This window comes from Stegostoma tigrinum, chromosome 1 (assembly GCF_030684315.1).
Source record: "Stegostoma tigrinum isolate sSteTig4 chromosome 1, sSteTig4.hap1, whole genome shotgun sequence".
Classification (NCBI taxonomy): domain Eukaryota; kingdom Metazoa; phylum Chordata; class Chondrichthyes; order Orectolobiformes; family Stegostomatidae; genus Stegostoma; species Stegostoma tigrinum.
In genome coordinates, this window is record NC_081354.1 from 150,107,021 (window position 1) to 150,134,181 (window position 27,161).

General features: G+C 41.9%; 1 protein-coding gene across 1 annotated transcript in view; it reads left to right on the plus strand.

Annotated features, from left to right (window-relative positions):
- The window catches only part of adamts12 (ADAM metallopeptidase with thrombospondin type 1 motif, 12), a 532,086-nt gene that overhangs the window by 460,070 nt on the left and 44,855 nt on the right, over positions 1-27,161 (plus strand). The window contains exons 19-22 of the mRNA XM_059649383.1: positions 14,463-15,677; positions 22,674-22,826; positions 24,765-24,938; positions 25,076-25,222. Coding sequence (XP_059505366.1) covers positions 14,463-15,677; positions 22,674-22,826; positions 24,765-24,938; positions 25,076-25,222 — 1,689 coding nt within the window. The remainder of the gene's footprint in view (positions 1-14,462; positions 15,678-22,673; positions 22,827-24,764; positions 24,939-25,075; positions 25,223-27,161) is intronic.

Sequence of the window (27,161 nt, forward strand, 5' to 3'; positions counted from 1 at the left end):
GGGATGAAACTACTGAGATTTGAAAACAGCATTATCGAAAACAGAGCAGTTCAGACCACATCTACCTGATCCAAAAGGAGACCAACTTCTTTGTAGAGTTGGAGAAACACAGCAGGCCAGCTAGCATCAGAAGAGCAGGAAAGTTGACATTTTGGGTCAGGACCTTTCTTCACTGTGTTATCTTTGACTTCAGCATTGGCGGTTCTTACTGCCTTAGTAGGTGGGTTTGTTAGTGCAGTTGGAGGGAATTCGAAGCAATTCTATAAGAAAAGGGGACACAGATTGTTAGAAGAGTAAGGACACAGGATACTTTAGTAAAGCAATTACGACAGAGGGAATTCATCCATGTTGTGGCTCAAGGAGTAAGGCAAGGCTGGATCGCCTCTACTTTAATGTCAGGAGTAAGACAAGTGAGTTGAGGGCATGGGTTGACGTGTGAAATTACAATGTTACTGCCATCAAGGATGTGGCAGATGGAGGGGCAGAACTGATAACTCCACATTCCAAGGTATAGGGGTTTCAGGCAGGGCTTGGGAGAGTGTAAAAGAGGAGGTTGTGCTGCATTATTGTTAAGGAGTCAGTTACTGCATGAAGGAAGGAGGATATCCCGGAATGGTCTTCAGATGGAGGTTTACGGATACAGCTTAGAACTGAAAAAGTGGCAGGCACATTGATGGGAGTATACTATAGACTGTCAAACAGTCAACAAGCAACAGGGGAGCAGACATGGAGACAATCCACTGAGGTGTGTAAAAACAAACATGGGTGATTATATTAGGGAAATTCAACTTACCCAACTTTAATTGGGATAGACATTGTGTAAAGGGTTTAGATCTTTTGCTGGGTATATGGAAGAGTTTTTTATATCTTATGAGGAGAAAAAGCCTCTCGGCATTTAACTTGTCAAGCTCTCCTATGTTTTCAATGAGATCAACACTCTTCCTTCTAAACTCATATAACTAGAGGTCTTTAACAGGGACAAAGGAGCCAAATTAACTTAGGCCCTAGTCGAGTAGTGCAAGTGCAGAGTGGATCTTAAGAAAGCAATTAGGACAGCGAAGTGGGGTCATGGAAAAACCCTGGCAGGTAAGATTAGGGAGAATTCCATGATGTGCTATTTGTATATCAATGGGAAGAGAATAACCAGGGAAAGAAAAGGGCCTACGAAGGACAAAGGACATTGGTAGATTATTAAGCAATTACTTCACAACTCTGTTCAATCAGGAGAAGAAAATGTAGGTATAGAATTCAGGGACGGGGACTTTGAGAGTCTTGAGTGTTTGACACAGAGAATGAGATGGTATGGGAGGTTTTCATAGAACCATAAAATCCCTACAGTGCAGAAAAAGGCTATTTGGCCCATTGAGTCTTCACTGACCCTCCGAAGTGCACAAACTCACACAAATCCAACTTCTTACTCTTTCCCTGTAATGCTGCAGTTACCATGAATAATCCACCTTGTTCACACATCCATAACACTACTGGACAATTTAGCATGGCCAATCCGTCTAACCTGCACATCTTCGAACTATGGGTAGAAACTGGAGCACACGGATGAAACCATACAAACACTGGGACAACGTGCAAATTCCACACAGTGAACATGGTGGGTTAAAAAGTGAACAGATTCCTGGTTCTGCATGAGTTGTATACCAGGTTGCTGTGGAATTGAGAAGGAAATTACAGAGGCCCTGATTCATAGTTTGAATTCCTTTCTGGCCATAGGTGTGGTGCCAGAGGACTGGTAAAGAGCTAATGTAAAGAACTGTGGTAGGGACACAGCAGCAAATTACAGGCCAGTGATCTAACCTTAGGGGTAGGGAAACTATTTGAAGAGATTCTGAAGGAGAGGATTAATCTCTGCTGGAAAAAGCAAAGTTTGATCAGAGATAGTCAGCATGGTTTTGTTAGGGGGAAGTCACGCCGAACAAATGTGATTAAACCTTTTGAGGAGGTGAATGTTATTAACTCAGGGTTCTCAAAATCTCAAGGACTTTGTTTCAGATATTATCAAAAGGTCAAACATGTAATAGACAAAGCCTTTCATTGAAATTTGATATCTGAAAGTAAATTCTTGAATCTGCAAACTCCTGGGTCTCTGGTTGCAGTATCAGTAATTAGGCGGCCCTTAAAATTAATTTGAAAACACAGAGAAAGAGAAGCCTGATGGGTCAAGAATGTCTATCTATGTCCGCAAATTTGAAAATGAAAAGTGTAATAAGACCAAAATTGCGCTGACGCATGGTGCCTTTCTAAACTAAAAGCTTTTTGCCTCCCTGCGGTCTGTATCCCTCTATTCTCTGCCTATACACGTATCTATCACGATACCTCTCAAAAAGAGAACAAAAAGCAGTACAGCTAAGGAACAGGCCCTTAGGCTTACCAAGTCTAAGCTGACACTTAATAAGAACCAAAAGAACTGTGGATGCTGTAAATCCGGAACAAAAACAAAGTTGCTGGAAAAGCTTAACAGGTCTGGCAGCATCTGTGGAGGAGAAAACAGAGTTAAAGTTTCGGGTCTGGTGACCCTTCCACAGAACAGTTCTGAGGAAGGGTCACCGGACCTGAAACGTTAACTCTGTTTTCTCCTCCACAGATGCTGCCAGACCTGCCGAGCTTTTCCAGCAACTTTGTTTTTGTGCCCAAGCTGACACTTAATGTCTTTCTAAATTAAAAGCCCTTTGTCTCTACTTGGTCTCTACTCCTGTATTCCCTGTCTTTTCATATATCCATCAAGATATTTCTTAAATGTTGCTTTTATATTTGCCTCCGCCATTTCCTCTGGCAGCACATTCCAGGTGATTGCCACTCTCAGTATAAAAAAACTTGCCTGTCACATCTCCTTTAAATTTATTTCCTTTTACCTTAAACCTGTGTCCACTAGTAATTGACATTTGTATCCTGAGAAAAAGACTTTGACTCTCTATTCTATTCATGCCTTTCATAAGTTTGAAATGTTCTGTCATGCTGCCCCTCATTCTTTGATCTTGAGTGAAAATAAACCAAGTTTGACCAATCTGTCCTCATTGCTAATCCCCTCCAAACCAAGCAACATCCTGGCAAAACACTTCTATATTCTGCACAAAGCCTCCACACTCTTCTGGTAGCTGGTGACCAGAACTGTACACAATATTCCAAAAGTGGCCAAACTAAACTTCTGTACAGCTCCTCATGACTTGTCACTTTTTAGGCCCTATGCCCCAACAGTTGAAAGTAAGCATGCTATATGCCTTGTCGATCATCTTATCCACTTGTGTTGCCACTTTCAGGGAACCGTGGACTGTGAACGCTGAAGAATAGTATTCATTTAGTAATAGGGAAGGCAAATGGAATGATTCCCTTTATTTCAAAGGGAATGGAATATAAAAGTAATGAGGTTTTGCTAAAACTTTACAATTGTCAGGCCAACCTTTGCGCTAAACACCTTCCTAACCATCTTGTCTACCTGACATGCAACTTTCAAACTACAATGTACCTAAATCCCTAGGCCTCTCTAGGTTTGACAACACTGCCCAGGACCCTACCATTGACTGTCCAAGTCCTGCCTTGGTTCTTTTTACCAAAATGTAACACTTTGCATTTATCCAAACTAAACCCTATCTGCCACTTCTCAGCCTATTGGCCCAATTGATCACGATCCCTTTGTAATCTTAGACAGCCTTCTTCACTGTTGACTATACCACTGATTTTGGTGTCATCGACAAAATACGGAAATGAAGTTGAAGCTTATCAGATCAGCCATGATCTCACTGAAAATGTGGAGCAGGTCAATGGACTGAATGGCCTACTTCTGCTCTTATGTCTTATGGTTTATGGTCTAATGATTTGAGGCATTTACTGTACATTGTCCATGTCACAAGAGGACAAGTAACTCTATCCCCTTGTCATCTATGAGCTTTCAGCTTGTTTTGAGGTCTTTTTATCAAATATTGTACTGCTCGGATGGCCAAAGGCTGTGCTGGCACACTGGAAGCAATTTTGAATTTAATCGTTGATTTCTGTCTTCTTTGGAAGGTGACTTGCAAAATGTGGAAATTAATCCACATTGCCAATTCAATGGTAGTTTGAAACTCAGCTTCATTGTAGAATACTGTAGTTTGATGACAGAGTTGCAGTGATCTTGTTCTGGACTGGATGTAACACGGGTTGAAAAGTTTCTCACTCATCCTGTCGAGAAGTCCCCTTCCAGCAGTGAGCTTCATGGATACGAAGTAACGTATTGTGAATGTCACTAAATAGCAAAGCATTATGCAGGCACTAAATTTCCTGCACATCTGTTACAAAAAACATTTTTTCTGCTCCCTCGAGAGCAAAAGCATCCTTCTTCAGAGAAGAATACCAAAACAGCACACAATATTCCAGGTGTGGTCTCACCAAGCCCCTGTACAATTGCAACAACACATCCCTGCTCCTGTTCTCAAAACCTCTTGCAATGAAGGTCAACATACCATTTGCTCCTGCTGCACCTGCATGCTTACCTTTAGTGACTGGTGTACAAGAACACCCAGGTCCCACTGCACACTCCCCTCCCCCAATTTACAGTCATTAAGGTAGTGATCTGCTTTCTTGTTTTTGCTTTTGAAGTGAATAACCTCACATTTATCCAAATTATCCTGCAAATGCCATTGATTTGCCCGCTCACCTAACCTGTCAAGATAATCCCGAAGGATCTCTGCATCCTTATCACTGTGTGACCTCCTACTCAACTTGGTATCACCTGCAAATTTGGAGATATTACATTTTGTTTCTTCATCCAAATCATTAATAAATATTGCGAATAGCTGGGGTCCCAGCACTGATCCCTGTGGCACCCCACGAGTTACTGTGTCCCAATTTGAAAAGGACACATTAATTCCTATTCCTTGTTTCCTCTCTGCCAACCAGTTTGGAAAATGGCTGTTTAAATCCAATCTAAGCCCCATAGTTTACTGTGTGATAGCAGATGTAATTATTTCTGTATACTCATTCAAATGAGGGAATACAAATTACTTCAGAATAAAGAACATGGAATTTCTAAAATGATGTTGTAAGTATACTGAAATGAAGCAATAATGTGAAAAGTCACACAATTAAAATTATTCAGCTTCAATTTTGTCATTGAAAACTTCTTTTCAGCAATAAATTATGGCTTATGCCATTATTATTTCTCTTGTAATGAAAAAAAAGCACTTAGGGCAGAAACATTGTACTGTGCTGTTCCAAACTGGTGATCAGCCAGCTTGTGAAGCCTTTTTGGCACAGACCAAGAATGGTAAAACAAACTGAATTCTTAACTTTGCACACCTCAAAGAAGCTAGAATAGCCTTGGAGAGGAAATCTGCAATGATTCCTGGATTGATATCCACTGATTATAGAACTGCATGACTTCCTACTGAAAACAAGTTGGCAGCACGTGATTAAATAAAAATAAGTCGTTTTACTAGTTGCCTCTAAGAAATGTTAAAATAAATCAATTGCCCAGAATATTAAAATTTGCAAATTGACTGGTAGTTAAAATTTCAAAACATGTTTAAAACGTTTTTAGTGGTTCAACTTAACCCATAAGGGCTGAATACTATATTTGTTTAGGTTGATTATGAGTTGCATTGAGGTTTTTGAGTGATTTCTGCAATGAGGCCTAGCAATTATGTCACCATATATTAGCAAAATTATCACAATAACTACACACTGCATCCCTATAGCATCTGTTACAAACAATGAATGCCTCATCTTACCACGGTCTCTTTGCAGAAAAACTCACCACTCAAACGACTGCCATCATTGAAACCACTGGAAATGTAGAAAGCATTGGTCACCCAGCATTGCCTTTCACTAGCAATATGGAAGCCACAAAATAACTACACAGCACATAACTGACTGGTATGACTGATACTCATAGGTACAAACAGTTTCATTCTCTCACCCGAGTTGCTGTTTAATCACCAGGGTACACGCTTTACTTGTCTTTAGCTGCAACCAATCTGAACACCCTTTAAGTCAGTGCTAGCCTGTCTTCAATGCCCAAGATTGACCCCACAGCTTGTCATTGTCCAGTAGGGCAACATCAATCATAGGTAAGCAATCAGACAAAGACAAACATGAAATTTTATTTACAGGCAGAAAATGTCACCTCAAAAAAACACCCCATTGAGGCTTAAGTTTGTCTGGACAATGCAAATCAGATTTTGGCATTATGATCATTTTGTAGGCAATGAGTGCATGCTGCACCCAGATCTCATCTTTTGGAAGTCAGTTTCAATGTTTAGTAAGTTTTCGGATGAAACAAAGTTAGGAGGTATCCTTGATAGTGAATGTTATCAAAAATTACAGAGGGATCTTGATCAAATGAGGAAGTGGGCTGAGAATTGGCAAATGCAATTCGATACAGATAAGTGTGGGGTGTTGCACTTTTGAAAGTCAAGCTAAGGTACAACTTATACAGTAAATGGTAAGGCCCTGAGGAGTGTTGTGGAACAGAGGGACCTAGGAGTACGAGTACATAGTTTGTTGAAGGCGGCATCACAGGGTGGTGAAGAAGGCATTTAGCATGCTGACCTTCATCAGTCACGGCATTGAGTATAGGAGTTGGGACTTTATGTTACAGTTGTATATGTCATTGGTGAGGCCACACTTGGAGTATTGTGTACAGTCTTAGTCACACTGTTACAGGAAAGACATAGTTAAACTGGAAAGATTTACAAGGATGTTGCCAGGACTAGTCAGCCTGAGTTATAGGGTGAGGTTGGTCAGGATAGGACTTTATTCTTCGGAATGTTGATGTTTGAGGGGTGACCTTATTGAGGTGTATAAAATCATGAGGGGCATAAATAGGATGAATGCTTATCGTCTTTTTGCCACGGATGGGGTATTGAAAACTAGAGGGCATAGGTTTAAGGTGAGAGGGGATAGATTTAAGAAGGACCTGAGGGGCAGCTTCTTCATGCAGAGAGTGATGTGTGTATGGAATGGGCTACCAGACCACCTGGTTGAGGCAGGAGAATAGCAAAGAAAATTGGATAGGTACATGGATGGGAATGGTTTAGAGGGATATGGATCAAATGTGGGCAATTGGAACTAACTGAGTGGGCACGATGGTCAGCATGTGCTAGTTTGGGCCGAAGGACCTGTTTGCATGCTGTATTACTCTGTGACTCTATGACTCTAAGTTCTGCCTGGCTTGTAGTGCCTGAAGGCATGCAGCATTAGTGATGTTAGGATTTGGGATGGGTGACAAGCGAGAGAAGGGAGATGATGCAGGCATTAATGAAAGTATTAGAGTATGAGCTTTCATTGGATCTTGGTATAATACGAGAGTGAGTGTGAGGTGTTGGAGAGACAGTGACAGTGCTTACACTGGCAGAGTGGTGAAGGCTATTGACCTTCTTCCTACAGTGCTGGGCATTCCTCCAGTTCACTGAGATGACTTTAACATGGCTGGCAACGTTGAACCAGATTGGCATGGCGTGGTATTGTGGCCTCCTCTACCATTCCTGGAGAACGAGAAAGACCCACATTCGTGCCACCTCATCCAGCAAAGTGGGGCAATGATTTTCCTCTGGCCACCATGTCTAGGTCAAAGGTTAGAAACTGTGCAGGGTGGCTGCAGAATGACAGTGCTTGTCCATGTCCACATAGCAAAATAGAAACATAGAAGATAGGAGCAGGAAGAGGTAATTCAGCCCTTCAGGTCTGTTCTGCCATTCATCACAATCATGGCTGATTAACCAACTCAGTAGCCTAATCCTGCTTTCCCCCATAACCTTTGATCCCTCTCACCCCCAAAGGCCAAATCTAGCTGCCTGTTGAATACATTCAATGTTTTGGCATCAACTACTTCCTGTGGTAATGAATTCCACAGGCTCACCACTCTTTGGGTGAAGAAGTGTTTCCTCATTTCTGCCATAAATGGTCTACCCTAAATCTGATGCTGTGACCCCTGGTTCTGGACACATCCACAATCCCAATACAATGGGCTTTTAAAGATGGCACGAGCACAAGGGATACCAGTGCTTTGGCAGCTATCAACTGAGTATTGAGTTGTTTTGAGAAGGGCCTGTGGTAAGAAGGGGCATAAATTGGATATGAAAGATATCATGGGGTGTGGGAGCTAATAAAATAGGTGGGTTTAAGATAGGGCAAGAAAATCCAATTGGCCTCATGGCGAGAAACCTTCCAAAAAAACTCAGTGCAACTTGGACTGAGCCAAAAATAATGTATGATTCAGCCCTAAATTTTGATATTTAAAAGGAAACATCCTTTAGTTTCAAAACATGTAAACGTTTTCTTCCAACAGAAGCTGTCTGTTGATTCATCTGTGTCCCTGTGTCTCAAATAGCTCCATTCATTTCAAACTTCCTGACTTTCACCAAATCAGAAGCTAACTTTTGAGTAGTCTATTCACAGTCCTTGAGACACTTCTGTAATTAACTTGAGCCATATTTTTTGTTGGACTCATTACTTGACATCCTTATCTAACAAAAACCTATCAATGTCATTCTTGAAAATTTCATTTGACATAGAATACACATGCTTTGATGGACCGTTCATTTTTATGAATCCGGTGAGTCCAGTGACCCTTCCTCAGAACTGATGGTAGCTGGGAAAACATCAGTTTATATGCAGAAAATAGGGAGGTGGGTGGGGTAGCGAGTGTATGATAGTCTATCGAGTCTATCGAGCCCAAAGAGAGAGTAAGACAGTTGGACAGACAAAGGAATTGCTAACAACCAGCTGGGAGGGTGAATAGTTGTTAATGGGGACTGTTAGTGACTAACAACAGGGGTTGTCTAGTGGCAGGCTATGTGGTAGCAGGCTTTGTGTGGGGGGTGGCATCTGAGACATGGGAGAGTTTAGGCCCTAAAGTTATTGAACTCAAGACTGAGTCTGGAGGACTGCAGTGTCCCCAAGCAGAAAATGAGGTCTTATTCCTCCAGGTGTGTTGGGCTTCACTGGAACACTGCAGCAAGCCAGAGACAGAGGTGTTGGCAGGGAGCAAGGTGGTGCATTGAAGTGGCAGGCAACAGGTAGTTCAGGGTTATTTTTTGTGAGCAGAAGCAGTTCTGCGAAGCAGTCACGAAGTCTATGCTTCATTTCCCCAATGTAGAGGAGGCCACATTGTGAGCAGCGAATGCAGTAGACTAGATTCTTGGAAGTGCCGGTGAAGTGTTTCTTCATCTGGAAGGTATGTTTGGACCCTTAGATAGTGGGGAGAGAGGAGGTAAATGGGCAGGTGTCACACCTTCGCCGGTTACAGGGGAAGGTGCCCTAGGGGTGTGGGGAGGTTTTGAGGGTGATGAAAGTGTGGACCAGGCTGTCCCAGAGGAAACGGCCCCTGTGGAAGGCAGACAAGGGAGGGGAGGGGAACATGTGCCTGGTGGTGGCATCTCACTGGAGGTGGCGGGAATGGCATTCAATGATCTTCTGGATGTGGATGCTAGTGAGATGTTAGGTAAGGGTAAGGGGAACCCTATCGCTGTTGCAGGAGGGAAGAGAAGGGGTGGGGGCTGAAGTGTGGGAGGCGGGTCGGACCTGCTTGAGAGCCCTGTTGACAATGGAGCTGGGGAATCCTTGGTTGAGGATGAAGGTGGACATTTCGGAGGCTTCCGATTTACATTTACATGGCTCTACATTTACACTCTGAGAGGGGAGTTTTAAATGGTTCGCAAACGAGCTTTTAATTGATTGTCATGGAGAATCACTAGTTGGATAATGACTGACAGTTAACTGCCAAGCTTTGCTTAAAATTTAAAACAGGCAGATTGACTCTGATTAGTCAAGGTATGGCACTGAAAAATGAAGCAGAACATGGCTGCAAAAATAAAGGCAGAACACACACACACACACACACACACACACACACACACACACTCACTCACTCACTCCAGTGCCAACTTTATACCTTGACATGGCTATGCATATCATACCTTTCACTCACATGAGTTTTCCTCCATACATTTTTGCGCATCACCTCCCACTGTGGCTCCTGAGCCATGTTCTCAGTGAGAAGGCCTTATTTCAAATCCTACCTGTCCTGGAAATGTGTTAGAACATATTTGAACGTGTTCACCTTTTACTAACTCTCAGTTTGTAAACAAGCTAGCAATTTCAATCAATTTTGTTTTTTTTTCTTTATTTGTTCACAGGATGAGGGCGTCGCTGGCTAGGCCAGCATTTACTGCCCAGGTTCCCCATGGTAGGCTGTTGGAGAAAGTGAAGTCACATGGGGCCCAGGGTCTGTTAGCTGGATGGCTAGGCAACAGAAGACGGAGAGCTGTAGAAGAAGGGAGTTTCTCAGTATAGAAAACTGTGACCAGTGGTGTTCCACAGGGATCCGTGTTGGGACCACTGTTGTTTGAGATATACATAAATGATCTGGAGGAATGTATAGATGACTTGATTAGCAAGTTTGCAGATGACACTAAGATTGGTGGAGTAGCAGATAGTGAAGGGGGCTGTCAGAAAATACAGCAGAACGTAGATAGATTAGAGAGTTGCGCGGAGAAATGGCAGACAGAGTTCAATCCAGGCAAATACGAGGTGATGCATTTTGGAAGATCCAATTCAAGAGCGAACTATACTGTAAATGGGAAAGCCCCGGGGAAAATTGATGCAGAGAGAGATCTGAGTGTTCAGGTCCATTGCACCCTGAAGGTGACCACACAGGTCGATAGAATGGTCAAGAAGGCATATGGCATGCTTTCATTCATCGGACGGGGTATTGAGTACAAGAGTTGGCAGGTCAAGTTACAGTTGTATCGGACTTTGGTTCAGCCACATTTAGAATACTGCGTACAGTTCTGGTCACCACATTACCAAAAGGATGTGGATGCTTTGGAAAGGGTGCAGAGGAGGCTCATCGGGATAACAAGAAGCATTTTCCCTGAGTGGGGGACTCAATTACTAGGGATCACAAGTTCAAGGTGAGAGGAGAAAAGTTAGAGGGAGATATGCGTGGAAAGTTCTTTACGCAGAGGATGGTGGGTGCCTGGAATGCGTTGCCAGCGGAGATTGTAAAGTGCACGATAGTGTCAAAAAAGGTGTATCTAGACAGACACATGAATGGGCAGAGAGCGTATAGAACATAGAAAAGTACAGCACAGTACAGGCCCTTCGGCCCACGATGTTGTGCCGTGGAATAACCCTAATCCAAAAATAAAATAACCTAACCTACATTCCCCTCAATTCACTGCTGTCCATGTGTATGTCCAGCAGTCGCTTAAATGTTACTCATGACTCTGCTTCCACGGCTACCACTGGTAAACTATTCCATGCGCTCACAACTCTCTGGGTGAAGAACCTCCCTCTGACATCTCCTCTATACCTTGCTCCTAACACCTTAAAACTATGACCCCTCATGACAGTCAATCCTGCCCTGGGGAAAAGTCTCTGGCTATCGACTCTATCCATGCCTCTCATTACCTTGTACACCTCGATCAGGTCACCTCTCTTCCTCCTTCTCTACAGAGAGAAAAGTCCGAGCTCAGTCAACCTCTCCCTGTAAGACAAGCCCTCCAGTGCAGGCAGCATCCTGGTAAACTTCCTTTGCACCCTCTCCAAAGCCTCCACATCTTTCCCATAATAGGGCGACCAGAACTGGACACAATATTCCAAGTGTGATCTCACCAGGGTTTTGTAGAGCTGCAGCATAACCTCGCGGCTCTTAAACTCGATCCCTGTTAATGAAAGCCAAAACACCATATGCTTTCTTCACAACCTTATCCACCTGGGTGGCAACTTTGAGGGAGCTATGCACTTGAACGCCAAGATCCCGCTGTTCCTCCACACTGCCGAGAATCCTGCCTTTAATCCTATATTCAGCATTTAAGTTGGACCTTCCAAAATGCATCACTTGGCATTTATCCAGGTTGAACTCCATCTGCCATTTCTCAGCCCAGCTCTGCATTCTGTCAATGTCTCGCTGAAGCCTGCAATAGCCCTCGATACTATCAACGGCATCTCCAACCTTTGTGTCATCAACAAACATACTGACCCACCCCTCAACCTCCTCATCCAAGTCATTTATAAAAACCAGAAAGAGCAGAGGCCCAAAAACAGAGCCCTGCGGGACACCACTCAGCACTGACCTCCAGACAGAATACTTACCACCTACAACCAAAAAGCAGAGGGATACAGAACCTTGGAAAATAGGTGACAGGTTTTGACAGAGGATCTGGATTGTCGCAGGCTTAGAGGGCTGATGGGCCTGTTCCTGTGCTGTAATTTTCTTTTTCTTTGTTATCCCTAATTGCCCAGAGGGCAGTTAAGAGTCAACCACATTGTAGTCAGTCAGGAGCCACAAGTAGTTCAGACCAGGTAAGGATGGTTGTTTCCTTCCCTGAAGGACATTAGTGAACCAGATGGGTTTTTCCTGACAATTGACAATGGATTCACAGTTATTATTAAACTCTAATTCCAGATATTTATTGTATTCAAATTCCATCATCTGCCATGGCAGAATTCGAACCAGAGTCCCCAGAATATTATCTGGATCTCTGGATTAACAGTCCAACGATAATACCATTCGGCCGTTGTCTTCCCTTATGTAATATTTATTGACATTGGTCAAAACCTTCAGGAGAATGCCAGAGCCTCTGCGTCCAGCATTAATCGGATAGAAAACTGCCCGCTTACCTGAGAAAGCTTGGATTTCCATTCTGTAATGCAGCAAATTTCCCTCAACACAGCAAACCCAGCAAAGACAATGAGCTCAGAAGCTACACCCACAGGCTGGATGAATTAAATGGGTAGGGTGGCACATGGGATTCCAGCTAAGGTAACAGTTGCGTCAGGTAGAAGGTGGATGGGGTGGTAATCACCCACATTATCCACCTACCTGTTCACCCACCTTACCCACTTAGTCAGTTCACCTTCCTCCCCATCCTGCCCACTCCTACTCACCAACCCCTGACCCAGAGATCCATTCACCCTTTACTTTTTCCTTCATTTATAATTCATGCATTCCAATAAGAACACCACTCACAAAGATGGGACCTTTATTGTTCAGAGTCAGAATAAAGTAGCTAGCATCACAAAAGGAACGTATTTCCTCTCAACCCCTGACTCTCCTGCACTCTAACGAAATTCCTCAAGAGATATTGCACTGTATTTTTTTCTTGGCAGTGGACACCAGAAGATTGAAATGGGCAACAGTGTGGTTTTGAAGAATCTTTGTGCGCAGTTACAAAGCACCCAGCACTGTCACTGCTTGGAAAAGTCAAGCCTTTCAGTAGCACATAGAACAAAGAACGAGAACGAAACCCAAAGAACAATACAGCACAGGAACAGGCCCTTCAGCCCTCCAAGCCTGCACCGACAAATTTTGCCCTTCCATGATAAAACTGTCTTCACTAATATGATCCGTATCCCTCTATTCCCTTCCTATTTATGTATTCATCCAGATGCTTCTTGAATGTTGCTATTGTTATCTGTCTCCACCAGCTCCTCTGGCAGCACGTTCCAGGCACTCACCACCCTTTGTTAAAGACTTGCCCAGCACATCTCTTTTAAAATCTCCCTGCTGCACCTTAAAACAGTGTCCCCTAATAACTGACCCCATCATCCTGGGAAAATGCCTCATACTTCTACTCTATCCATGCCATTCGCAATCCTGTAAACTAGGTAAACTTCTTTTGCAAAGCATCGACATCTTTCTGGTGACCAGAAATGTATGCAATATCCCAAGTGTGATAAACATTGGTTCACTAGTTTAGAAGTATTGAGTATTATACTTGGAATATCAGTTCACTATGTTGGAACCACTCACAATGATTATTGATATCCATTCATTGGCATGCAGATCATAGTCGAGGAAACTAAGACTTGAAACATTGACTATTCCTCTCAGCACAGATACTGCTAGAGCTTTTTTGCAATACCATCATTTGTTGTTTTTATGTAGTTTTTTTCCAATTCTGGTGTAGAGATGTTTAGTGAAGCCTTATTGAGAGAGAGACTGCTGTTTGTACTGCATATTGAGAAATAGAAGCAGTTTTAGCTTTAACGTTCCAATATACAAAAGGAACTGCGTTCTTTACAAAGTCAGAAGTCATACGACACCAGGTTATAGTCAAAGAGTTTTCTTTGAAATCACAAGCTTTTGGAGCATAGCCCCTTCATCAGCCTGACTTCTAACTTTGTACACTCCAGTCCAACACAGACACCTCCACATCATGGTCTACTTTATAGACTGTTATTCAGAAAAAACATAGTTGTATCAGTTTTAAAATGCTGAGGAATGTTGATAGACTCAGCTGACCAAAGAAAATTCGCTAGATTTATGAACTGGGTGAAAGTATGTAAAGTAGCAAAGAAAAAGATTTTCTAAACTGTCTTTTAATGTTAGAGCAAGTCTAAAGGGTAACAAGATGTATAAAGCAATTATTTGTTCCGTTTGGTAGCTGATTCGTCTCATTCTGCCTTGCATGCTGATATATATTTGAACTGCACTGTGCAATCCCTTTTGATCTTTGCTATTTATTTTTCAGTGCTCAGTTACATGTGGAGGTGGATTCCGCACACGGAATGTGACATGCACTTGGGATAATAAAGACCTGTGTATTATTTCCAAAAAGCCAAGTGTGAAAAGTTTGTGCGGCTTACGGAACTGCCCCAACAACAAGAAACTTCTGTTCCCTCCAAGAAAGCCGAAAGATGGTAACATTTTTACAAAAGATCTCCCTGGTAAGCCGAGGCCTAAATATGGCCCTAATCACTCAGGTTCAAAAGTTCAATCTAAACCCAAACGAGTGCCTGTGACCACTGAGCAACCTCTTCCTGCCAACATCACAGTGCCAACAGCTGCTGGCAGAAGCCCTGTGACAACTATGGCTACTACGACAAACAAACAATTGCACAAGCAAGAGAAGCCTTCCCCAAAACAGCAGAACCACAATACATCACATTATGGACATTATGATGACAACTTTATTTCTATTCACCAAAATCTGACCAATGAGGCGGAAACCACCAAGAGGAAGATTGTCCTTGAAGCTGGAAACATTACACCTACAATACAAAGTATTAATGAGACTCACGATATTGCTGGTGAAACTGACAGTAACTCAAACCTTGACCTCATTACCACAGAAGAGGGTGAGAAACATTTTCCATTTACAGAAGCACCTCAGGCTGGTATCATAACAAATGAGTACAATGATGAAGCCTTAAAGCCGAATATAGTCCCAATGGATGCTGGGGAATCAATGTTGTCCGCTAGTCCACAGACAACACTTGTGACTACAGTAAAGCCTGGTAGTATGCAAATAATCAAGCCGCGTGTAAATGTATCATCTCCAGGCTTTCCAAGGTTAAAAATAGATCCAAAATTCAAAGCAACAATGGAACGGCTAAGAATGAAACTTTTCAGAATGCTGAATCCACAGCAGTTTTCTAACACTACTGACATTCTAGCACATGGTCCAAATCTTAATGATGAAAACAGTACAAACCTGCAGCATAATCTTGAGCTTACAACTTCAAATGGAATTTGTACAACAGATTCAAAATGGATAAAATTCAAAGGAGCCATTGTCAGCAAATTGACAGCTTCTGAAACACAATCTCCCACACAATTACCTTTGAAGAAAATTACTACCACAAATAGACCAAATAATTTCTCCAATGTGACTGCAGACTCTGATGATTTTGTACCTGAAGTTAGCTTGGATGACGTGTATTGGAAGGTTGGAAATTGGAGTGAGGTATGTCTTCATTATAAGTAACAAAGATTATTCTAGTTAATGTATGCAGTATAGTTTATCAATATTAGAAATTTTAATGTCAACACAGTGTAGAAACACTGGTAGATGTTCCATTTTTACCTGTCCAATTGTATCTGAAGTATCTCTAGCACCAGCTTCTCTTATCTGGACCATTATGAACAAAGTGCACCCAAAAGAACATAAGAACTAGGAGTAGGCCATCTTTGACCCTTTGAGACAGCTCCGCCATTCAATAAGATCATGGTTGATCTTTTTGTGGCCTCAACTCCACTTGCCCACTCTCTCACCCTAACCGTAATTCCTTTACTGTTCAAAAAATTATCTATCTTAGCTTTCAAAAAAATTCAACGAGGAAGCCTCAATTGCTTCACTGGGCAAGGAATTCCACAGATTCACAATGCTTTGTGGAAGAAGTTCCTCCTTTATTCAGTCCCAAATCTGCTTCCCCTGATTTTGAGGTTATGCCCTCTTGTTCTAGTTTCACCCGCTAGTGGAAACATCCTCCCTGCTTCTATATTATTCCCTTTATAATTTTATATGTTTCTATAAGATCTCCTTTCATTCTTCTAAATTCCAATGAATATAATCCCAGTCTACACAGTCGCTCATCATAAACCAACTCTCTCAACTCGGGAATTATTCTAGTGAATCTCCTCTACACCCCCTCCTGTGCCAAAACATCGTTTCTCAGGTAAGGATAATGAATTAATTATTGGTTCATTCTTTCGTATCTTTTTGCTTCTCCTTAGTGGCATCATCGGAAGGTATGGGGACAGTTTTTACCCGAGCCCTAACAACAACAACACAGCTCCATCTGTATAACAATTTTCACAACCTTTATGCTGGTCAGGTTGGTTGTCTGACAAGTCTAGAGTCTCTCATGGTTTGTATAAGTTAAACATTGGCAAGCTCAACAATAGATGGTAAGGATTTCATGAGGCAGATAAGAAGGTCAAGCCAGAAGGCTCCATGCCTTGGCAGGTCCAACTCCTTTGAGGAAGGCCCTCTACACACCATTTTGCATTCTGTTAGGATGGGGACAGGAAGCAATTGGCTCAGCCACTTCTGGAGATGCCCTGGTAGTGACGTCAGCAGCTAGAATACCTAAATTCCCACCTCAGTGGATGGCGACATTGGCACGGTTGGAATGATAAATGTACTGCTTTTGAATCTCAGCCCCTACTTCATCTCACCAAAATATCCACTATGTCCCCCACCATGGTCACTCATGCACCAAAGCTTCCTTGGCATATTCCTGCAATGCATTCAAGACCTGGAGGCTATCCAGACTTGGGCTAATAATTAGCAGGTTACATTCTCACCACCATCACACTTTGGTATTCAATGGCATTACCATTGCCTTATCTCATATTATCAACAATCTGGGCACTATCCTTCATCAAAAACTGAACTGAACTAGCCATATAAATATTTTGAGTGCAAGCACAGGTAAGAGGCTAGGCATTCTGTGGGAAATCACCTCCTATCTCCGCAGACATATCCACCGTGTACAAGGTGCAAGGCAGGAGTATGATGGAGTTTTCCCCATTTTCCTGGATGAGTGCAGCTCTATCAACACCCAAGAAGCTTGACATTGACCAGGACAGTACATCACACTTGATTACAACCCTGCTCACCACCTTCAACTTGGATTCCTTTCATTCTGATACACAGTGGTGAAATGGTTACCATCTGCAAAATGCATGTCAGTGACTAACCAATATTCCTCTGACAGCACCTTCTAAATCTGTGAACTTTGCCACCTAGAGGTCAAGTGTAGACTATGCATGGGAACACCACCATCTGCAAGCTCCCCTCTCAAGTGACACATTGTCCATAATTGGATCTGTATTGCCATTTTATCATTGTTACTGGGTCAAAATCCCGAAACTCCCATCCTGACAGAATTGTCCCTACAATCTTAGGTCAGCTGTGCTTTAAGAAAGCAGTTAATCGCCATTGCCTTCTCCTGGGAAATTTAAGACGAGTAATAAATGCCAGCCTAGCAAGAATGACGACATCCCAGGAATGAAGAAAAGTGCTATGGCAGGTCTCAGGAATCTTGCCTTTGAACGGGCCATGTAAAGAAACTTAAAAGTTAAATTGCATCAAGCGGTCAATCTATTATAGAAACAATGAGTCAAGCACCTAATCAGAAAATAACATCAAGGACAAATAATGTTTTTTTAAAAATCCTAAAATTGTTCAACAAACTGCTGACTCGGTTCCCTGCTGAGTTAAGTGGTTCTGTAGCTTTCGAAATTTCATCAATATTCATGATGACCCCAGTTGGCAATACAAATTGTTTAACAATGCAAACAAATAAAGAGCACTCCAGACTTTTCACTGTTACTGCAAAATTTAATGAAACAGTTTGCTAAGAGCTTCCACCTCATTAAAGGGACTTCAGGCCAATTTGCTCTGAAAACATCAACTCATAAAGTCACAGACTTCTTTAGAACAGAAAATGTCCCTTCAGTCCATCACATCTGCCTTGATCAAAAAAAACTAAAATATCCTAATTCCAGTTTTCAGCACTTGACCTGAAGCCTTCTAATCCAAAGCCTTGGCATCACAATTGCACATCTAATTATTTCTTAAAAGCTATGAGGGTTTCTGCCTCAACCACACATCTCCTCTAGACCTTCTGCTCTTTTCCAAAAACCTATGCCCCTTGGACATTGATTCCTCCATCAAGGGGAAAAGCCTCTTTTTTCTAGCCTACCTGTGGCCCTCATAATTTTCTACATCAATCATGTCCCCCCACAGTCTTCTCTGTTCTAAGGAAAACAACCCCAGTCCATCCAATCTCTCTTCATAACTGAAACTCTCCAGGCAATATCCTGGTAAACCTCTTCTGCACCAGTGCGATCACATCCCTTCTAATGCAGATTCCAGACTGCACATAATATTATATAATGCACATACAGGAGACAGAGAGTGGTTGTAGATGGTAAGTATTCTGCCTGGAGGTCAGTGCTGAGTGGTGTCCCGCAGGGCTCTGATCTTGTGCCTCTGCTCTTTGTAGTTTTTATAAATGACTTGGATGAGGAGGTTGAGGGGTGGGTTAGCATGTTTGTTGATGACACAAAGTTTGGAGGTGCTGTTGATAGTATCGAGGGCTATTGCAGGCTTCTGTGAGACATTGACAGTATACAGAGCTGGGCTGAGAAATGGCAGATGGAATTCAACCTGGGTAAATGCGAAGTGATGCATTTTGGAAGGTCCAACTTAAATGCTGAATACAGGATTAAAGGCAGGGTTCTCGGCTGTGTGGAGGAACAGCGGGATCTTGGTGTTCAAGTGCATAGCTCCTTCAAAGTTGCCGCCCAAGTGGATAAGGTTGTGAAGAAAGTATATGATGTTTTGGCTTGCATTAACAGGGGGATCGAGTTTAAGAGCCGTGAGGTTATGCTGCAGCTCTACAAAACCCTGGTGAGACCACACTTGGAATATTGTGTCCAGTTCTGGTCGCTCTATTATAGGAAAGATGTGGAGGCTTTGGAGAGGGTGCGAAGGAGGTTTACCAGGATGCTGCCTGGACTGGAGGGCTTGTCTTACAGGGAGAGGTTGACTGAGCTCGGACTTTTCTGTCTGGAGAGAAGGAGGAAGAGAGGTGACCTGATCGAGGTGTACAAGGTAATAGGAGGCATGGATAGAGTCGATAGCCAGAGACTTTTCCCCAGGGCAGGGCTGACTGCCACGAGGGGCCATAGTTTTAAGGTGTTAGGAGGAAGGTATAGAGGAGATGTCAGAGGGAGGTTCTTCACTCAGAGAGTGGTGAGTGCATGGAATAGTTTACCAGTAGTAGTTGTGGAAGCAGAGTCGTTAGTGACATTTAAGCAACTGCTGGACATGCACATGGACAGCAGTGAATTGAAGGGAATGTAAGTTAGGTTATTTTATTTTTGCATTTGGATTATTTCACAGCACAACATCGTGGGCCGAAGGGCCTGTACTGTGCTGTACCTTTTCCATGTTCTATGTTCTATCACACATTCCACTGCAGCATCTGAGGCATTTTAAAACAATCCACAAACTTCTAATTAAACATCTCACAACATTCCGTAAAAAGAGCACCCCATCTCCCAATGTTAACAGATCCTTTTAAAAAAATCCTGGATTCCAGGAACAAAATTCACACCTGCTCCAACAACAAATCAATTTTTCCTTGGGGAAAAGCCCTATCTGTGTAGCAGGTTTAATTGAAATTCATCCACCAACCTTGACATGCAACCCTGTTGTGTCTGCCTTGCTGTACAGGAAATCCTGCTTGTCTATCTCTCCTGTTCTTACATTTGTCCATTATTACCAAATGCCTCTGATTTAACCATAAACAGATCTTCTTTTTGGCTAGCCCTCATTATAAGGTGTTTATAGGATCGGAAGGCAGAATCATAACACAACAATGGGTTTACTTGTATAATGCTTTTAACTTAACAAAATATACCAAAGAGCTTCACCGAAGAATTTTAAAACAAAACATGTCACTGAGCCACAAATAGGATAATTTAGGATTTAACAATAAACTAGTTCAAAGAGGTTCGTCTTAAAAAGAGAAAAATCATACTTGAGAGACAGAGAGGTTTTTAGAAGAAACTCCAAAGTTTAGGACATAAGCACTGAGGCCAGGCCATTGACCTTTGACTGTTTAAAAATTAGAGATATTCAAGATGCTTAAGTTGAGTGGAGTGCAACTATCTTTGTGGGTTAGTGATCTGGAGGATGTTACAGAGAAAAATGAGGAATGAGGCCATGGAAGTGCAAGCATAGACGAGAATTTAAAAATCAAGAAGTTGCTGTACTGGAAGTCAGTACTGGTCAATGAATGCAGGATTGATTGGTGACTGAGACTTGATGTGAGTAAGAAGTTTAGGTGACCTTTCTGGAGGATAGGATGTGGGATGCCAGCAGTAGCACAAAGGAGTAATCAGTTTGAAAGGTAACAAACAATTAATGAGTGTTGCAGCAGAAAGAATGAGGCAGGAGTAGAGGTGGTGACATGTTATGGAAGGGAAAATATGTTATCTTAGTAAGGGTAGGCACATGGTTGAAAGCTTTTCTCAGGGTTAAATATGACACAAGAGGTTACAAACAGATTGGTTCAGCTATGAGAAGGGATGGAATTCATAGAGAGGAACTGGAGATATCTATCTAGCTGTTGAGTGGCATTAGTCTGCTGAAGGACAGATTGAAGGCCGAATTTACAAAGACATGGTTAGTCTGTCCAAGCTGTAAACTTAATTTCCTTTGTTTTCTAAGCCTGGCCCTTGTTGTCCCCTACTGGAGCAGCTAGATTCGGCTTTCAGTTTTACTGGCAATTCAGGGCAGATAGCAAGTTTATTTTTCCATATTCTGGAGGGAGTTAAATAGGTGGGTATTTAAACCCCCTCTCACTCCATCAGCTCAATAGTATAACTTCAAGTCTAAAGCCAGCAAGTGATCTGAGACACAATTATATGAAAGATAGCATGCTAAGAGATGGTGATAATTGGAGGTGAATATCTCAATGTTGGGATACAGACCCAGAAAACCTATGCAGTCTCTTATGCATGGAGTTGATGGTTGTCAGTGCAGACTTTCTGATGTAAATAATGTTCTTAAATTATTTGGAAGGCTTGCTTAAAAGGGAACCAACTAAATTTGCCAATGTCAGCAGAATTGGAAAGAGAGAAATTTGTAGGGGAAGAGAGTAACAGTTCAAAACATAAGAGATTTACATCAATTCAGATTGGCATCAATTTGGATACCAGGATGTTGTACATGTCAATTGGATTTTACCTTAAGAATATCATTTTATAATTGTATATTAGATGGAATACAGGCCACTAATTTTGGTCTCCTATTGGAGGGAGGGTAGCAGTTCTATTCAGGATCTGTGATGCTTCTTGTTTCTGACTCTCTGTAGAGTGTCTCTAACTATCTTGCCTCTCTGGTAGCTTTGTGATGTCTTTGAAATATCTGCCATAGATCAGTGGTTGCAATCTTATCTCTTAATCAGTAGATGTTGGATTCAATCTCGCTCGAAAGACTTGAGTCTAAAACATTTTGAGATGCCCTATGTCATTAAAGGGTCTATAACAATGCAAGTCACTCTTCCTTCAAGGGTCACTGCCATGGGTTGTTGGGAAGGACAGGGTCAGACTTGGTCATGATAATGCCTATCCTCCCCACAGATCGGTGGAGGGAGACATTCATATTTACAAAGTGCGTCATAGACAATAATGTGAAATAATTGTTACAATTTAGGAAACATGACAGCCAATTTACACACAGCAATGGCTTATTGACCAGACAATAGGTTTTACTTAAGATGGTTGAGACATAAATATTAGTTACCAATGATGTCTGACTTGCTTTTTAAATTAATGCTATGATCTCATAGAAATCTATAAAATTCTAACAGGACAAGATTGGGTAAATACAGGACAGATGTTTTCGAAGGCAGATGAGGACAAACCCAAGGGTCACATTTAAGGACATGGGATAAACTATTAATGATTGAAATTTTTTCACCTAGAGAGTCAAGATTCTGTTGAATTTGCTATCGTAGGAAGCAGTCAAGGCCAAAACATTGCATAATTGTACAAAGGAGGTGGATTGGGCACTTGGAGGTAAAGGGATCAAAGGACATGAGGAAAAGCAAGAACAGGCTATTGATTTGGATGATCGGCCGTGATCATAATGAATAACATAGCAGGTTTACAGGGCCAAATTACTACTTCGGTCTCTGTTTGCTGTGCTGATGTCTATGTTTCTATCTAAAGTTGTGCACTACCAAACTTTACAGAGCTTTCTACCATTCTTTGCACTAAAATTGTGTGCTGTGCACTGCTGATGTATGCCTGGATCAGACACAGAATATTTATTCCTTTAATACCAGTTGATTAATTTTATAGAGCCAACTTTTATTACACAATGCTGTTGGTGTGACTTGTGTGCATTCAGTTTTCCCTGTAAATTGATTCTGTGCAGTGTTCTACAACATGTGGAATTGGTGCAATGTGGAGACAAATAGAATGTAGTGCTGACGAAGACTCACACTGTGAAAAGATTAAAAAGCCAGCTCCTGCTCGGAGATGTTTTGTACGCCCTTGTGCTGTTTGGAAAATCGGAAACTGGAGCAACGTAAGTAACATGTGCTAAGTATAAAATGGACAGTTAGCTTTTCAATTCTTATCCTCCCTTCACACCCGGTCCACCATTAGATTCTCACTTGTCCAGAGAGTCATCAATTTGGCATCATCTCGTAACCTTACAACATTTCACCAAAGTGAATTAACTCCATCGTGAGTTCACACTATTTGATTTTGGCTTTTGTGCCCAGGGAAGTTATTGATACCAAGCACATGGGTCAAGGAAAAAGAATTAGATCTGTGCCAATCCACCTTAGATTCCTGGGCTTTCCTGCAGCATGCCATCTGTTTATAAGAATGCAGTCTAAATAGGCCAGTGTTAATGAAGTCAAGTGGTACCTTCTTAGTTTTCTACCTTAACAGCACTCAAATACTTGATGGATGCAGGATGTGCAAAGAAGGTAGAGATTTAAACAATAGTTGGTATCTTGTAGATACTTATCTCTGCTGGCTGAGTCCCAATAACCGACGGTAGAGTGGCAGCTCAGGCCTGAAACAATTGAATTTTTTACCCTCTGATGCTTGAACTGTCTCAAGCCAATCTAAATGGCTAGGGGTTGGGATAGGGTATTATGAGGACATGATGACTTCTGCAGGAAAGTGCACAATGTCATTCAGTGAAGCCAGCATAATTAAACTGTATCCATCCTTGGATCATAGAAATTTATAACACTTAGGCCATAATGTCTAACTTATCCTACTTATTTTGAATTGCACAATTTTGAAGAGGAGCAGGAGAGCTACACCCTGTGACCTGACATATATACCTCAACCAGCAACATAAAAACCTTGAAATCATTTCTATTCATAGACCCATCCAGTTGTCTTCTAAATGTTGTCATTGTACCTACCTCCACCACTCCCTCTGGAAGCTCATTCCATACACAAACCACCCTCTGCATGAAAAAGTTATCCCTCACATCCCTTTTAAATCTTTCCCTTCTCACCTTAAACCTATGCCCTCCAGTTTTGGACTCCCTATTCTAGGAAAAGGACCTTGCTTTTTCACCCTATACATGCCCCTCGTGATTTTATAAACCTCTAAAAGTCACTCCTAAGCCTCCGATGCTCCAAGGAAAAGTACTCCAGCCTATTCAGCCTCTCCCAAAACTTCAAATCCTTCAGTCATGGCAACATTCTTGGAAATCTTTTCTGCACCCTCTCAAGTTTAACAACATCCTTCCTATAAAAGGACAACCAGAATTGTGGGATAATAAAATGTGAGGCTGGATGAACACAGCAGGCCAAGCAGCATCTCAGGAGCACAAAAGCTGACGTTTCGGGCCTAGACCCTTCATCAGAGAGTGCACAGTTTTCAAAAATTGTGTTTCCACAGTTTCAAATATCCTATGCCACTGCAATATGACATCCTAATTCCGATTTTCAATGTTCTGACCAATGAAGGCAAGTGTGCCAAATGTTTTCTTTTTTCTGCCTGCGACTCTACGTTCAAGGAACTGTGCACACGCAGTCCTAGTCTCTATGTTTGGCAACACTCTCCAGGGCCCTACCGTTACTGTTAAAGTTATAACTGGTTTGCCTTACCAAAATGCAATACCTCCCATTTATCTGAATTAAACTCCATTGCTGATTGTCAGAAAAACCTGGTTCGCTAATGTCCTTTCAGGAAGGAAACTCTGTCCGTTACATGTAAGTCCAAACCTACAGCAACGTGATTGACTCTTGACTGCTGTCTGGGCAATTAGCAATGGGCATTAAGTTCTGGCCTAGCTAGTGACACCCTGATCCTGTGAATGAATAACAGAAACACATGCTTGGTCTATTCGCTCCCATTGAATTGACAGTCAATGTCATCTAGATCCTTGCATTTGGCTGGCTTTATGCTATCCAGATAAATGAAGTGAAGCCAACTCTGCCTTCGAGACTGATGATCTGTTTCTACTCATTAATGTTTCTTCTGTATTAAAAGTGCTCAGAAAACTGTGGAGGTGGTGTTAAAATCCGTGACATACACTGTATAGATAGCCATGACAAAAGGCCACTGAGACCTTTCCACTGCCAGCTGCTCGGAACCAAACCAACCACAAGCCTTCGCTGCAATCCAAGGGCCTGTGCTGACTGGCAAGTTTCTGCTTGGAGTGAGGTAATTAAGGAATAGAAGTGAGATACACGTTTTTGATGATATTATTGCCCTATAAAAGGTGCTTTGGCTTCAGTAAAATGAAACGATTTGATTCTAATTGAAGATCTTGAATATGTCATAAATGTATTTTCCTCCAGTGTTCAAGGACGTGTGGTGTTGGGATTCAAGAAAGACTAGCACAGTGTGTGGGAGAAGGACGGTGCAATTTGAAGGCTCAGCCTCATACTGTTATGCCCTGCAATACTCCGCCATGTATTCAATGGATAGCTGGAACCTGGAGTGAGGCAAGTCAAATATTTAATCTTTGGGACCTGAATTTCTGTTGCAACTCAATCTGTTAATTTCACCTCAACATTGAACAAGGAATCTTAATAATTCGATAGTTAAACATAATTATTATTACAAACATATATTTTTATATTCCTACTTTTATTTTTAAAATGCTTAGCTATAGTCAGATGTGTATTGATAATGTATCTTGCAGAGCCAGTATACTGTTAAGCTTCATACATACTGTTTGGCCCTGATTCTTTGCTGGAGCAACAAGAGAACATCGGTGTTGTCAGTGACCTCTGCCCTCTGCCCTCTGCATTTTCAGATTATAACAGGGTTTTACAGCATAAAGGCATCCAAATTTTAATGTTCACTTTAAATTTATACCTTCTTGTAAATGATTCACAGATCAACAGAAACAATCTCAATATCTAGCTTCTAAAATCTTTTTGAAATGAGAAACAGTTGCAATTCAACCCCTTTATAATCTACTCTGCTGTAGTAAGAGCCATTTCTGCTAACCTCCTAATGAATCTACATTTAGTTTTAATGAGACTAGAATCATATAGTACAGAAGAGACTCTTTGGTCCATCGATCTGCACCATTATCTTTTGATTCGATTCAAGGAATGTCCAAAATGATAAGAAAGCTGCCAAGTTAACACACTTATTCAAACAGGATGGAGACAAAAATCAGGCCAGTTGCATTAACTTCATTGTGAAAATGTTAGGCTATTGTAAATGAGAGGAGAGCATTTTGAAATGTGTAATAAACATTAGTAGAGTGATAGTAGGAACTGCCGATGCTGGAGTCTGAGATAACAAGGTGTAGAGCTGGATGAACACAGCAGACGAAGCAGCATCAGAGGAGCAGGAAAGCTGACATTTCGGGTCGAGACCCTTCAAATGTCAGCTTTTTTGCTTCTCTGATGCTGCTTGGCCTCCTGTGTTCATCCAACTCTACACCTTGTTGTCTCTTATTAGCTGGGTGACCCTGGCTTCATGAAGAGTGGGGATAAATGGGTGTTTTTTTGGGTGGTGTTCAGTGGCTATTGGTGTGTCTCAGGGATCAGTGTTGGGACTGCAATTGCTTACTATTTACATAGATGATTTAGAGTTGAGAACCAGGTGCAGTGTGTCAAAGTTTGCAGATGACAGCAAAGTGAGTGATAGAGCAAAGTGTACAGAGGACACATGAAAGTCTGCAGAGGGATATAGATAGATGAAGTGAGTGGACAAGGTTCTGGCAGATAGAGTACAATGTTTGTTAGTATGAGGTCATCCATTTTGGTAGGAATAACAGCAAAATTGACTTATTTAGATAGTGAAAAATTGCAGCATGCTGCTATGCAGAGGGACCTAGGTGTCCTTGTGCATGTATCACAAAATATTGGTTTGTAGGTGTAGCAGATAATTAAAAAAGCAAATGGAATATTGCTCGTCATTGCTAGAGGAATGGAGTTTAAAAATAGAGAGGCTACATTGCAGTTGTATAGATTGCCAGTGAGGCCACACCTGGAGTACTGTGTACAGTTTTGGCCTCCTTACTTGAGAAAGGATGTGCTGACACTGGAGACACTGCAGAGGAGGTTCACTAGGTTGATTTCAGAATTTAACAGGTCACCTTATAAGGAGAGATTGATTGAATGGGACTGTACTTGCTGGAGTTTAGAAGAATGAGGTGGAGGGGGAGGATTTAAGGAAACATATAAAATTATGAAAGGATTAGATCGGATAGAAGCCGTTTCCACTAGTGAGGGAATCTAGAACTGGGGGACATAGCCTCAAAATAAGGGGAAGCAGATTTAGGACTGAATTGAGGAGGAACCTCTTCACTCAAAGGGTTGTGCCATTCCCTGCCCCGTGAAGCAGTTTACACTATCTTGTTGAATGTTCTTAAGGCAAAGATAGATAAATTTTTGAACAGAAAGGGAATTAAGGGTTAAGATG